The sequence below is a fragment of the Penicillium subrubescens genome, assembly GCF_028828155.1.
Source record: "Penicillium subrubescens strain IBT 31985 chromosome Unknown utg000007l_segment0_segment0, whole genome shotgun sequence".
NCBI classification, from domain to species: Eukaryota; Fungi; Ascomycota; class Eurotiomycetes; order Eurotiales; family Aspergillaceae; genus Penicillium; species Penicillium subrubescens.
The window spans coordinates 460,021-474,586 of record NW_026643157.1 but is presented as its reverse complement, the minus strand read 5'-3'; the positions used below and the strand labels follow the sequence as shown (position 1 = coordinate 474,586).

The window sequence follows — 14,566 nt, the reverse complement described above, 5'->3', positions numbered from 1 at the left end:
CGACCGATGATTCAAACTTTTTCTCGGCTATTGAATATACACCTGGGGTATCAGGCAATCATTCTCGAAGCACACAAAAGCTAAAGCAGAACCTCTTCACAGATGATGATGATGATAACAAATCAACAGTCCAACATAAACTAACAACAGGAATCAAAATCAAAGGTACCTCCAGGCTAAACACAAATAAAATAACAAAAACATCACCAAACAAAAAAGCAAAGACCAGCTCAACAAAATTAGACATTCGCCACCATCAACCATACTAACTATACTCCGTCACAACCCTCCGCCAAGTCCGCACCCCATTTCCATCCCCATCAACCTCCCGAATCTGCTGCATCAATACACCACGCTTCTGCACCGACCCACCAACTTCACCACCACCGCTGCTGCTATCACTGCTATCACTACTCCTCCTACTTCCCCCTCAGCAGCCACCTCGGACTCCTCGGTCTCCGAACCCCCCATCATCATCCCCGGAGAAGACGGAGATGCCTTACCCGTCTGCATCTGCATCTGCATCAGCTCACGAGCCCTAGCCGCCACCGCCCCGCTGGATGGGAACACACCACTCTGCGAGAGAGGTTGTAACACGTCGCAGGCTGAGGATGGTGGCGGTGGTGTTGGTGATTGTGGTAGTGGTTGCGGTGGCGGGGTGGTGGTCATTGGACTTGTCCTGCCTTTTTCCATGGCGTCCATTTGGGATAGATGGTGGGGGGCGAGTGTTGTAGCTGTGGCGGGACGGTGGTAGTGGCGTGCGATGTGCAGGAGGAGGAGTACCAGCAGCAGGACTAAGGCTAGACTGGTGATTCCTAGGGTGAGGAATAGCGAGAGGGATTGTTTGGTGAAGATGGTTGGGAGGGTGTAGGGACAGGGTGGTTGTGTGTGGTCTTGTCCAGTTGGGAGCATTGCGGTGACTCCTGGTTGTATGTGTGCTGACAGCCTGAGGCTTAGCTGAAAAGTAGAGAGGGGTGAAATAAGTCGTGGAGCTGAAGGACAGGGAGCTGAATGCCGGATCTTGCCAGAGATTGATGGGATTCATGTACCGATGACCAGGGTGCTGGGTTTGTATGACGGACTACCTAGGGCAGAGTTCAGGACCTTGGAGAAGATCAAAATGGGTAAGAAAAATGGGGATAGAGAGAGTTTAAGGGACTACGAAATAGGATACCAGGGCTGTAGAGTATATTTATAGGATTAATTAATGAGGTGTCGAAGGCGTCAAGAATTGGCGGCGGGCCTGAGGTGGATGGGAACAAAGAAGAGGAGATCGACCGATAGAAGAGTAGCGGAATGGATGGCGGGGCAAATGGAGGGGAGACTAGACTAACATGAAAACAAGATCTAGATGTTAGACCATTTACAGACTAAACTAGGAATCCAAGATGCGATCCGATCGGATCGATCGTTCTCGCTGGAAGGATAGAGTACAAAGTACGAAATCAAGTATGAAGTATGAACTACTGTATGCATCAAGTATACACCCAGTCAGCCTCGAAGGTGCAGATGTCAGAATGTCAGAATGTGTAACATTCTGACAGGGTGACAGGGTGACACAATGGTTCGCAAAACTAAATACATCTATACATTACCAAGTAATTCATATGTTGTAGTTCCTAGTATGTAAGACAAGGCTGATGTTCATATCCAAGCTTCGAAGTATAAAACCCCTACTACCAAAAAAGCACTATGACCCATCACAAACCTCAAACTCAAAAGCAATGACAACTTTCCAATGATCGCCAAAAAAAGGCAGAATCCAGCTAACGTGACAAACCAAAAAGTCATATCACTCCCAATAAACAGAAAGAGGCTGTCACAGACTCATAATAATCCTTCCAAGCGAGCCTCCATCCTCAACACTAAACTCCACCTTTAACCCCCCTCCAAATTACATGTGCTACTAAACCCCCACTACGGAGTACTATGGTGTATATCGCACTGCTTTACTACTTTTAGCGCGTCTCGACCCCTCCAGTGCCGCGATGAATTTCAAATTTAATGAATTGGAATTCCTAGAAAGGGTAAGTCTGGTGGATCAGGCGAGGGGAGGGGGGACCTTTTTCCAGCTGCACAGAACCCAAGCCACGAAGCGGGATTCAGCTGGACTTTTCAGACGCCACGGACAGGCTACCGCAGAATGTCAATGCCAAGGATCTACATCTATCTTCTTAGGTACTTTACTTTGAAGGCCTGGCTATGGGGGTTTGTCTAATTAATTAGCTGGTTTGGTGTTGATTTTTGATTGTTGACAGGGTGTGTTAAGCGACCATACCCTTGTTGCATACCCATAATTGGACCACCCGAGTCGCAAAATCCAGAAACATAGACAAATAACAATATCTACAACAGTATGTAGTACACTTCTAGTCTTTCTACAGGGATTACAACATTACCCGACCCACGCCCACGGCCATGGTTGCGGAGAAAAAAATCCAGAATCCCCAATCTTTCCATCCCAGTTCTAGTCTACGGCGTCGATCCTTCGTGCATGGATCATGGCTGGGCTGGACTGGGACTCCGTCCATACTTTTGCCTCAAACTAAAGCAAAGCCAAGACAAGTCCAGCCAAGCCATTCCGGCTGAGCTGATGATGAGTCTCACAGACTCACAAACTACTGCACACACTGTTTGGAGTATTGTTGATTGAGTAAACGGGAAAAAGCCGAGCTCTGGAAGCGCTAGGCCCCGATCGTGGATCGCCGCCTGGCACTTTCAGCTGGCCGCTGGATTTAGGGCCAAGCGCTAAAGGGCTAAGAGGCTAAGAGGCTGTTGCGAGGGCGAATCACCTTGCATAGGGCATATAGACCCACACCGGTCGGCTATCTCACTGTTTATGTGGTGTCTTACTGTACTCTCTTGAGTCTTGACCAGTTGATTGTCTGTGCTCACTGTCTCGTTACCGGGGCCCTGGATCCCCGTGAGAGATCGCCGCGATCTATGACAGATTGGAATTGTATTCCTGGTTCGTCCTGTTCTTGAAGGACAAATTGGATGGAAGGGAATACCGACCACTAGAGAGTACAGTAGAGATACCCCTGTCAAGTTAAGAAGTAATAATATGAATTTCTCTAGCGTCGGTATAGGAGTACTTCTACAATAGAAGAGTTCAGCATCGCTAAATAATGCAAAGTTGCAAACTTCACACTTCACACTTCAGACTCCACACAGTAGTTCAGTCCACACTTCATACTTCATACTTTGCACAAGTCAAGTCAACCCCCTCTACAATTTAGCACTGACACTTCCCTGCTTCAGCTCCACAACCGCCTGTTCCCGCAGCACCTTGCGCAAGATCTTGCCGGAGGGATTCTTGGGGATCACATCGCGGAAAACCACCCCGCCGGTGATCCGCTTGGTTGCCGAGACTTTGCCATCCATGAAGTGGACGATGTCATCGGCAGTGGCTGATTGACCGGGTTTGAGGACGATGTATGCTCGGGGTCGTTCGTCATTGTTGCTGTTGGTTTAGGTGGCGGCTGTCAGTGTTGAATTTGGGTAGAGGGACCGAGGGAATAAAGAAAAGTGGTAGGGAGATGGGAGGATGGGAGGATGGGAAGAAGAGACGAGAAAAAGAAAAGAAGAAGGGGTATGATAGGAACAATGGGGATGATGGTTGGATTGTACTCACATTGTGACGCCAATGACGGCTACATCTGCCACGGCTGGATGCTCGAGGAGGAGTGCTTCCAGTTCGGCGGGGGCAACCTGGTTGCCCTTGACCTTGATCAATTCCTGCAGTGAATACTCTTTAGCATCGGGTACAATGATCTGTGTTTCACCAAGGGACACTGCTTAGTATCACTGCTTACCTTCATCCGGTCCACGACATGGAACTTCCCCTTGTCATCCACATAGGCAATATCTCCAGTCCGAAGCCATCCATCCTCGGTCTTAGTCTCCTTTGTTGCCTTGGGGTTATGCCAGTACCCCTTCATGACATTCTGTGCGCGCACCCACAGCTCGCCTCTCTGGTTGCGCTCCAGGATCTCGGTGACCCCATCGTCGGCCACGATCTTTGCCTCGCAGTTGGCGTTTAGTTCGCCGACAGAGGCAGAGAAACTCTTCTCTCTTGGGTCCCAGCCCAGGATGGAACATGTGGACCTATATCGCAATTGTTAGCATTTCTCTGATTTTTTCAAGACCCAACATCCCATCCAGATGATATACAATATCAGATGGACAAGCCGGGGTTGGCAGTCACACTCACTCAGTCATCCCCCAACCCTGCTTGATATTAATCTTCCCCTCCGGCCACAACTTCTCCACCTCAACACAAACCTCCCTCCCCAACGGCGCCGCACCACTCCCCACACTCTCCACACTGCTTAGATCATAATTCTTAACCGCCGGATGCTTAGCCAACGCCACCACCACCGGCGGCACAAGAATGAAATCCGTAATCCGGAATTTCTGCGTATACTCCAACATCCGAATAAAGTCAAACTTGGGCATGATATAAACGGGGGTTTGTCGGTATAATGCGGCCGCAATGAAGATATTCTGCGCCATGGCGTGATACATGGGCAGGAAACAGAGCCAGCGTGCACGAGCCCGTCGCTCTTCGTAGTCCGGGTATAATGTGCCCATGTGTGTGTATTGCAGCATGTTTGAGACGTAGTTCTTGTGCGTGATCTCCACGCCCTTGGGTCGTCCTGTCGTGCCGGAGGAATAGTTCAGGGCGAGTGTTGTATCCGCCAAAGCAGGTGTGTTCAGTTCCTCCCAGGTAAACCCGCGTCCTTCCTCTGCCGAGGCTACCAATTCACCCCAGTAAGCACACCCCTTCTGTCCCTGGCCTTGGCCGTCATAAATCGCATTGTCAAAGACAAAGACCTTGTCCCGCGGCATCCCCGCCATCCGCGCAGCTTCAATACCGGTATCTAAACTAGCCGCCGCGCAGATGAGGAACTTCGCCCCGCTATCTTCCAGTTGGAAGGCTAGTTCACGGGCGACGTATGTTGGATTCGCACCGGTGAAGATGCCACCGGCCATGATGATGCCCATGAACACGACGGGGAAGAACAGGTCATTTCCAGAGAAGAGGAGGACGCGATCACCGGGTTTCAGCCCGGCTTTGCGCAGGCCTGCTGCGAAGCGTTGGCTCCAGAGGCGGAAATCATGGGGCGTGAAGTAGTGGGTGTCTGGGCGGGCGGCTTCGAGGTAGCATCGTTTTGTTTGGGAGAGTGGTGCTGTGGGGGAGGTGAGGAGGAGAGAGGCGAGGTGGGTGTTGGGCACGTTGATTTGCCAGCGGGATTTATATGGCATCGTGGAGGAGGGAAGTAAGGCGGCGGAGAGAGGAGATTGAAGAGGTGTTATAGTTCTATATGTAGAATTTAGGGCTGAGAGTAGAGAGCAGAAGGTGGAAAGTTGAGATTGGAAGGTGGATGTATAACCTGAAGTGTCGTGTGCTGCAGTCAGCGGGTGTTGCGCTTACTTATTCAATTCCATACGAGCTGGATAATAAAGCATTAAAAGAGGCGCCCCGGAATCATTAACACGCTCAATCCACTAATTACGCCCATATAGCCATATAACCAGGAAAGGACCGAGTTGCGATCGAATCAGCATGCGCACGGTGGCTGATCGTTGGAGCTTTCCCCGCATAAAATCGGTTATGCATGCGGGGAAATCCGAGGCGGAATTGGTGATGCCTCGGATGTGCTGGTGGAGAGAGAATTGTATGGATAATACTGGATAAATATGAGAATTCTATTGATAGACTTTGCTCTAGTATAATTATGATAGGACTCTTTTGGTTTCGTAGACCTGGTCGTATCTTGGTATGCAGGGATACGGAAATGGTGAGATCTTAGATGTGTTGAGGGCTTGAAAGCTTACATACGAGGTACAAAGTTAGAGCCTGTTATTCGTTGGCATGTACTCCGTACAAGTGGACACTTTTTTTTTGCATTACTTTTGAATCCAAACAACGACCGAGGTGCGGATTAATATCGGTAGAATAACTTATGCAAAGCACAAAATTGAGTCAAATCCACTACACATTTACTCTACAATTCTTAGCTTCCACGATCGACAAATGCAAATGGTCTTAATTGAACCCATGCGAGAAAAATAACTTCGGCTGCACCCCTATCCAGCCCAGGATACATGGAAAATAAGAAAACTATTTCGAATAAGGCTATAAAATTAACATGGTTATCATGGTTCCTCTTCGCCCCCTAGACATGCCACCGTGGCCCGTAACTCGCTCACAACCTTTTCCTCCAGCCGGTTCTCGGCACCAGATCCCGCATCAGTCGGCTTCTGTCGCGACCATTCCACCTCCTTCTCATTTGTAGCGACAATACGCGCCCGCAGGGCCGGTCGGCGGCCGAGAAGCTCCTCAATATCCTCCTTGACCTGCGCCTTGTCCCACTTCAAGTCCTGGATGGACTGCGCGTCCAGTCCAGCACTGGCACCTGCTTCGCGGAAGCGAGTGAGGATAAATGAGACCAGGGCAAGCGAGTATGCTTCGGAGGCCATGCTCAGGCTGATCCACTGTGCTGCGGGACCGGGGGTTGCAGTGGTGGCATGGGGTGTGGAGAAACACTCGGATGCGCGGGTAAGCTGGCCCTCGAACTGATTGAGGAAGGCGGCAACTTCTGGCGCCGCCCGGACGACATTGTACAACAGATTTAAGCAAAGTGGGAGGAATCCACCGGTCCAGATAGAGTACAACCGGGGAACGGGGTCGAAGGGACCGAAGCCTTTGGGTTGACGAAGGATGTTGGTGAGGCGGCACGTCGACAACTTCATCAGAACGCCCTCCACGGCCAAATGCTCGGCCAATAAAGGAAGAGTGGACATCTTGACGAGGATCGAGATACTAAGATCACCGTAGATAGGGTCGCCCGTTACGGTCAGCTGCTCGGCCCAGGAAAACAAGGTCGTAGCATGGCGAGCAATGTCGTTCTCAGCGATGTGGAACGCAATGTGGTCATACAACCGGTCCGCATTCTTGACCTGCAGACAAGTTTGAAGAATGGCGATGATAATGGCAAAGTCCTTCGGCGTGCACTTCTCCGGCTGCTCGTGCAGGTATGTCGTAAGCGACTTGAATCCTTGTGCGACAACGGTCTTAACGATGTCAACCACCACACTCAAGTCGGATGAGACACTGGGCTGTTTGTTGAGGGCTTCGGGGCTGGCGCGGTTGGGCCCCGGCAAGTGGAACTGGAGAGCCAGGAAGAGCACGTTGAGGAGAGACCGGTAGTACTCGGTATCATCACTGATCAGTGCTTCTTCATAGGTCCGGTGTCGGGCACGCAGTGTCCTAAAGACAACATCGAGCAGGCGGAATACCTCGGCTCCATGGGACTCGACCTCCACAAGGCGCTGAAGAAGGGCCTGGGCAAACTCAACACGGACTTGTTGGATCCTCTCAAAGATAGCCTCCGGAGGCACGGTGCGGGTGTTGGCTTCGAGACAGTTCTGCGCCACAACAGCCATGGATTTTTGGATTTCGCGATCCGGCATGAAATCCGCACAATGCTCGATGGCGAAGAATTTCCAGCTGTTAAGAAGAGACTATGATATGTCAGCGATAATGATCTCAAGAAAAAGGGCGAACGACGGGAAACTAGAACTTACCACCTGTGCTTCAACTAGCGACAAGTTGATGTTGGCACGAGCAAACTCCTCAGCGAAGCCCTGGTTCCGACTACCTCCAGTCCAGGCAAAGTCGAATGAGAGCAACTTTTGGCCCATGCTGAGATCGTAATAGTAATCACTGCCCAGGCTACGGCTGACGAGTGGAGTGCGCTTGAAGTCAATCATCTTGCAGCCAGTGTACCGACTCTCGAAGTTCTTCTTCAGGTTGGCATGCAAAGAGTAGTTGTAGGCAGAAACATCCACTGCATCCTTAGCATACCACTGCACGAGGGGAATGAGAGTCTTCACAAAACTCCAGTCTCTTGCTTCCTTGGCCGAGTGGAGATAAACAGCGGAGATGTCTGCAACGACAGCGGCAATCCGCGTGACGTATATTTGGTCTGTGACGGACAGTGACGATATCTTCAGCTTCGAAACATAGTTTACGATGCTGGTGAAAAACTGAGGGTGGTTCTTCAAGTGGGGCGTAGCCCATGGCCAATTCTCTTGCGCACGGGACACGAACTCCAGCAAAGCCAGTGCGACCTGAGGTTCTTCCTTGTCGATGTTGGCAAGCTTATCGAGGGCCATCTGCAAGAATGGAGTGCCTCGCATGGCAGGACCCTCAACCTTGTCGGATTTCTTCAGGGTCTGACGGGGGGATGCGCCAGTTAGGATGAAGACTGCAAGCCACTGTTGTCGCTTGCTCACGAAAGTTGCTAGCAGGCGCCAGACCGAAAGCAACAGAGAATCATCCGCAAGCGGCTTGTCGAGCTGCGAGAGCACATCAAGGAAAAGACAGGATGACTCGGCGCCAAGGTGGCCGACGAGTGACGGTGGCTCGTTGTCTGGATCAGACGCAGCGCTTGTGATGAGAATCTCCAGTAGCCTAACGACTGGCAACCGGTAGGCATCATGTAGTGCATACAGCTTGACCAGGACTGGAGTGGCCTTGAACAACTGCTCCTCCAGCAAGGATGCAGGCTGTTCCGCAAGTCGCGCTGCCTGTACGAGCTTGATGCAGAGGTTCAAGGTGGAATTGACCTGGTTTTCAATCAGGGTGAGATAGCGCATATGAAGGGTAGGCGGAGTTTGGAGACCGTCCGAGATCAATCGGAGGATTGGGTTGAATGGGAGGTCGGCGGTGGACCGAGGGCGAAGAAGATCAAGGAGGTATGTGGCTGATGCGGAGAAAACGCCGGTAATTTTGGATTCCAGCTTTGCGCTGTCGTTGATTCCATAGGCGTAGTACAGAATGCGGTCAAAAGAGGCAGCCAACATGCCGTTGATCTTGAACCGCTGTTCCGGGAAGTTGAACCTCCAGTTGCCGTTGCTGTTGTAGATCTCGACCATTATCCGTGTGAAGTTGAGCAGAATACTCCTCATGACATGGGAAGGAACACCGGCACTGCAGTCGGAGACTATCGTCGACTTTCCAGCCACGCTACCGGGGCTCTTTCGCAGTACCGCACGAGACGCTGCATCGTCGATAGCTGCCTCGAACAGGTTGACGCAGCTTACAAGGAACGGATATTCTCCGGAGGGAATCTCCATTGCCGAGATCACTCCAGACATAACTCCTCCCTTTCCATCTGATCCAATGAAGCTACTGCGGCTGAAGAAGGGCCACACTCGACTGGGAAGAACCTTCATGACCTCTTGAATAAATCGCAGGCAAGCCATGATGGGATCCAACGTGTTAGCAGCATCACCCTGAGTGCCAATGCTTTGCAAGTTCCGCTCGAAGATGTCCAAGACGACCGAAACTATATCGCCCTGTCGAGAAAGCCCGTCACTGGCCATCTCCAGGATCCGTTTAGCAGTTGTGCCTGCAGAGTCCTGGGCGCGAACATCCTTTGCACTGACGACGAGATCTGCTAAGAGTCCAATGATCTCCGTGCCAGACTCGGCATCCCAGCCCGAGGAGACCGCACCATTTTCACACCATTCCTCAAGCCAGCTTCCTAGATAACTCAGGCAGGAATATTGATGCTGCCACATGACGACTGCTGGCTTTGACTCGGAAATCACCTGGCCAACAGTTGCTGTTGGGATTCGAGACGAGCCACTGACGACCAAGGCGTTGCTTGTCTCATTGCCGAGGAGATAGTTGTGCGAGGACCCTTTAAGCATTGGAAGGGATCGAATAAGGGACACAAAGTTGGCGTTTTCATCCTCGCGAATGGTTTCATATCCTTGGAACCCGGGAGAGACGATTTGTGTGAAGGTGTCCATGTTTTCCAACTCCTCTAGAACCCGGGGCAGGCCATCGTCATTCACAGAGTGGCCACTGACCAGGGCTCTACAAAGCCTCAAGAAAGGAACCGTCTCGTAGGGGAATCGAGACCGCGCAATGTGGAAAATCTTATCCATCAAGATGTCATTGTTGACAAAGGCGGTTTTCGGATCGGTTTCGGGGCTCGGAGATTTTGTTGAAAGCCATGAGAGGCCATCGGATGTGCCCGTCAAGATTCCCAGCACGGATTCCATAATATCTGGTGAGTAATCCAGGAAGTATGTAGCAATTTGAACGAGATCGAGAAGCTCCAAACGAACCCATCGAGCTGTCAACTCATCGTCCACTGCTGAGATTGATCCTATTTTGACGGAAAGTGCGACGATTTGATTAAAGACGGATTCCCGTAAAATATCAGAAGTCATCTCTGCTATCAAGGTTTCCGCGTTACCAAATGGAGGCGCTCCGGCGGATTCCAGTAGAGTTTCATACAACGAATCTTCTGAACCGTGAGAAGGCGCAGAATGAGGTCTGTTGGCATTGAAAGAATCAACAGCACTGTTGAACTGTTCGATTTCTCGGGCGTTTTTGTCATTAAGGGCAACCTCGCTCAAAGTATTGAGGAGCAAGCCCCATGAAAAGCCGGCAGGATGAACCGTGACCAGTTGATGAAGTGATGCGCCCACCAAGATCTCGCTCGTCTTGGAAAGAGTATCCTTCGATAGGAAGTAGGCTGGTTCTCCGGAGGGTATTGTCTCGGGTTGTTTTTTGTTAAGAATGCACTCGAAGGCCAGTGGGAGTTTCATGAAGGCCAACGTGGTCAGTGATACAAAAGACTGGACAGGCAACAAGACCTCCACGGGTTGTTCACAGGGCTAAAGAAAGACGTCAGAATTCTGATATTGCTTTCGAACACAGGGTTACTGCGTAACTCACTACTTGTAGTTTCTCCAAGAAATCATACTCAAGCATGAGTTCAAGCCATGATAACAAAAGAGCTCCACAAGGAACAGCCTGTGACGCACGGAGCTGGTGGAACATAATCTGGAGAATGTGAACGATTTCTTCCACGAGAGTGGTTCTCCAGATATCCTCTATCTCTCCGCTACTTTCCGCCGCTCCGAGCCAGGCGCCAGTGGTCTCAAGATCTTGCAGTCGGCTCTGAACTGCGCTGATACACGCTTCAAGGAGCTTGTATAGGCCTTGACCAGTGGACTTTTCCCGGAAAATCGTGATTCCTAGCTTAATCAAGTCATTCTCAAGTGTGCTCGAGGGGACCGGTTCGGTTGGTGTGTGGTGTGACAGCGCGAGTAGCTTGCGGAATGTCTTCAGGAGATGGCTCCTCTCTGACAGGTACAAGGTGCGCAGCCGTAAACGCCTGCTTTCCTCTGTGTTGAACGTGGACGACCCTGCGTCGCCAGCGGTCTGCTTCAGGATGCTCGCCAGGTTAGGACCAGCCACCGACATTCGCAGATTGTCCGAGCCTGCTGCACTCTGCAAGCTTGTCGCCTCTTCACTAGAGAACGTTGTTGTCAGGCGAGTCGCAGGACGATTCTGCCATTCGAGGACGACGATGCGCAGAGCGGTGATTTCATCGATCCTTGCTTTTTCGCTGAGCCATTGTGCATCGGCCTTGATCTCTGTGAGATCGAAGGATTTCTTCGCATTTGTTTCAACATGGATTGCGGCTGTCTTCGAATTGAACTCGGTTTTGTATTGAGGGGAGGACTCGGGGAAAGAGCTCACGCTGCGCGACAGCAGCTGAATGCTCTCAGGATGCGACAGGAAAGCTTTGATAATGCTGCCATCGTCGGCATGGGATTCTGGATCATTGACATAGAGGAATGCCCTTCTCCAAGACCTGTTCCAAATCAGCATCATACCAAACAAGGAAACGAGCTCGGCAGGGCGTACAAAAGTTGAACGTCCCCGGAGAAGCACTTGTCCAGGGACGGGAAATAGGCCTCCGGGACGGGAGCCATTTGGCGAGACGATTAGATCATCATAAGATTGAAGAGCTAGATTGGAGAATGGCACAGGGAGAGGGTGATGGAATCTCCCGGGGGTTGAGCTCTTATAGCTAGCAGGAAGCTCCAAACAGAACCTGCACTTTCTTTCTGCGCGTCTGCGGTCAACAATCCGCACTTCCTATCTGGGGTTAGGCTGGGTTTACTGCCGGGCGGTGAGGCCTTACAAAGTCACCCGCCTTCTCTAGACTTTTGAGTCACCGGAAGGTTGACAAGCGGCCATACCGAGTGAATTGACGGAATTTCGTGTGGAGCCTGGTGACAATTGATCTCTCGCAGTGTTTATACGATTGATTCTGCAATTTCGATCTCCTCGCTCCCTACAGCTGTCATGGCGGACCTCGTCGACCACTCCCCCGCCATCCCACCATTGCGGCGAAACTGAGCACGGCCTCGAATGTTATCTTGATTGACAACTATGATTCTTTCACCTGGAATGTTTACCAGTACCTTGTGCTAGAGGGCGCGACTGTCACGGTGTTCCGAAATGACGAAGTTACTGTGGAAGACCTCGTCGCAAAGAACCCAACCCAACTGGTTATCAGCCCCGGACCTGGCCATCCCGAGACCGACGCAGGAATCAGCAATGCGGCAATCAAACACTTCAGCGGAAAGATCCCAATCTTTGGTGTATGCATGGGTCAACAATGTATGATCACGACATTTGGTGGCAAGGTGGATGTGACTGGCGAGATTCTGCATGGCAAGACCTCGGTCTTGAAGCATGACTCTAAGGGCGTCTATGAGGGATTGCCCGAGGTTCTCTCTGTCACTCGGTACCACTCGCTCGCTGGAACCCACTCGACCGTGCCCGAGTGCATGGAAGTGACTTCGTGGGCAGAGCTTGAGAATGGAAGCGGTAACAGCGTCATCATGGGTGTGAGACACAAGGAGCTTGCGGTGGAGGGTGTGCAGTTCCATCCTGAGAGTATTCTGACTGAGTACGGACGTACCATGTTCAGGAACTTCCTGAAACTTACCGCAGGTACCTGGGCTGGAAACAAGGGCAGCGCTGCTCCTAAGGCTGCCGCTCCCGCGGAGAAGAAGCTGTCAATCCTGGACAAGATCTATGCCCACCGGAAGAATGCCGTCGAGGAGCAGAAGAAGATTCCTGCGCTGCGTCCGGAGGCTCTCCAAGCCGCTTATGAACTGAATATTGCGCCGCCACAGATCTCGTTCCCTGCCCGATTGAGACAGTCTGACTATCCGCTTTCTCTGATGGCGGAGATCAAGCGTGCATCTCCTTCCAAGGGCATCATCTCGGCCGATGTGTGTGCACCCGCCCAAGCCCGCGAGTACGCCAAGGCTGGTGCCAGTGTCATCTCCGTTCTCACCGAGCCTGAGTGGTTCAAGGGTACTATTGACGACCTTCGGGCAGTCCGCCAAAGCTTGGAGGGGCTCACCAACCGACCCGCTCTTCTCCGGAAGGAATTCGTCTTTGACGAGTATCAGATCTTGGAGGCACGTCTTGCCGGTGCCGATACCGTTCTACTTATCGTGAAGATGCTTAGTGTTGAGCTTCTCACGAGGCTGTACAACTACTCCCGTAGCCTCGGCATGGAGCCTCTTGTGGAAGTGAACACTCCCGAGGAGATGAAGATTGCCGTTGATCTAGGATCCGAGGTGATTGGTGTCAACAACCGTGATCTGACCAGCTTCGAGGTTGATCTTGGTACTACTAGCCGTCTGATGGACCAGGTGCCCGAGACCACGATTGTCTGTGCTCTCAGTGGTATTACTGGCCCCAATGACGTGGAGGCGTATAAGAAGGATGGAGTTAAGGCTATTCTTGTCGGTGAGGCCCTGATGCGGGCACCCGACACTTCTGCATTCGTGGCACAGCTTTTGGGCGGGTCTTCTGAGAAGATTGCTTCGACGTCGACCAGCTCGCCTTTGGTCAAGATTTGCGGCACACGGTCTGAGGAAGCGGCCAAGGCTGCTATTGAGGCTGGTGCTGATCTCATTGGTATCATCATGGTTCAGGGCCGATCAAGGCTGGTCCCCGATGATGTGGCACTGCGCATTTCACAAACAGTCAAGTCGACACCACGACCGGGTGTCCAGTCGACTGACTCATCCGAGCAAATATCAAAAACCACCTCTTCCGAGTGGTTTGAGCATTCAAGCAGGGTCTTGCGTCATCCTACTCGTGCATTGCTTGTCGGTGTCTTTATGAACCAGCCTTTGTCATACGTTCTCTCCCAACAACAGAAGCTGGGTCTTGACGTCGTGCAGCTCCACGGCTCCGAGCCCTTGGAATGGGCCAGCTTGATCCCCGTACCGGTAATTCGGAAGTTCGCTCCAGGTGATCTTGGAATTGCCCGCAGGGCATACCACACGCTTCCTCTATTGGATTCTGGCGCGGGAGGTTCCGGCCAATTGCTCGAGGAAGCAGGTGTTCAAAAGGTCCTCGACAGCGATGAAGGCTTGCGAGTGATCCTGGCAGGCGGTTTGAACCCCGACAATGTTATTGATATCGTCAAGAAGTTGGGCGAGGCAGGGTCCAAGGTTGTGGGATTGGATGTCAGCTCCGGAGTGGAGACCAACGGCGCTCAGGATTTGGAGAAGATCCGCGCCTTTGTGAAGGCAGCCAAAAGTGTTCGTGCATGATTTTTCTAAACAGTTCGAGATTTCGGTATATTAGACCTTTTGCGAGGGTGACTTCTGTTCTCATCCCGTAATTTAACACTATCCATTGCCAGATGATACT

At 51.5% G+C, this 14,566-nt stretch overlaps 4 protein-coding genes across 4 annotated transcripts; 1 reads left to right on the top strand and 3 right to left on the bottom strand.

Moving 5' to 3' along the window:
* Positions 1–342: 342 nt before the first annotated feature.
* Positions 343–912, bottom strand: N7473_009921 (uncharacterized protein; the record flags this gene model as incomplete). Its single annotated transcript, XM_057155860.1, has 1 exon — positions 343–912. The coding sequence occupies one exon, from the start codon at positions 910–912 to the stop codon at positions 343–345; it is 570 nt and encodes a 189-aa protein (XP_057004515.1).
* Positions 913–3,228: 2,316 nt separating this feature from the next.
* N7473_009920 (acyl--CoA ligase) lies at positions 3,229–5,268 on the bottom strand (the record flags this gene model as incomplete). The annotated part of the gene is made up of 4 exons (XM_057155859.1): positions 3,229–3,463; positions 3,635–3,738; positions 3,816–4,107; positions 4,214–5,268. The coding sequence occupies 4 exons, from the start codon at positions 5,266–5,268 to the stop codon at positions 3,229–3,231; spliced, it is 1,686 nt and encodes a 561-aa protein (XP_057004514.1).
* An 894-nt stretch (positions 5,269–6,162) lies between these two features.
* Positions 6,163–11,811, bottom strand: N7473_009919 (nucleoporin; the record flags this gene model as incomplete). Its single annotated transcript, XM_057155858.1, has 4 exons — positions 6,163–7,530; positions 7,594–10,704; positions 10,766–11,690; positions 11,744–11,811. The coding sequence occupies 4 exons, from the start codon at positions 11,809–11,811 to the stop codon at positions 6,163–6,165; spliced, it is 5,472 nt and encodes a 1,823-aa protein (XP_057004513.1).
* Positions 11,812–11,859: 48 nt separating this feature from the next.
* N7473_009918 (bifunctional anthranilate synthase/indole-3-glycerol-phosphate synthase) lies at positions 11,860–14,466 on the top strand (the record flags this gene model as incomplete). Its single annotated transcript, XM_057155857.1, has 2 exons — positions 11,860–11,894; positions 12,183–14,466. 2 exons carry the CDS (start codon positions 11,860–11,862, stop codon positions 14,464–14,466), a joined length of 2,319 nt encoding a protein of 772 aa, XP_057004512.1.
* Positions 14,467–14,566: the final 100 nt, after the last annotated feature.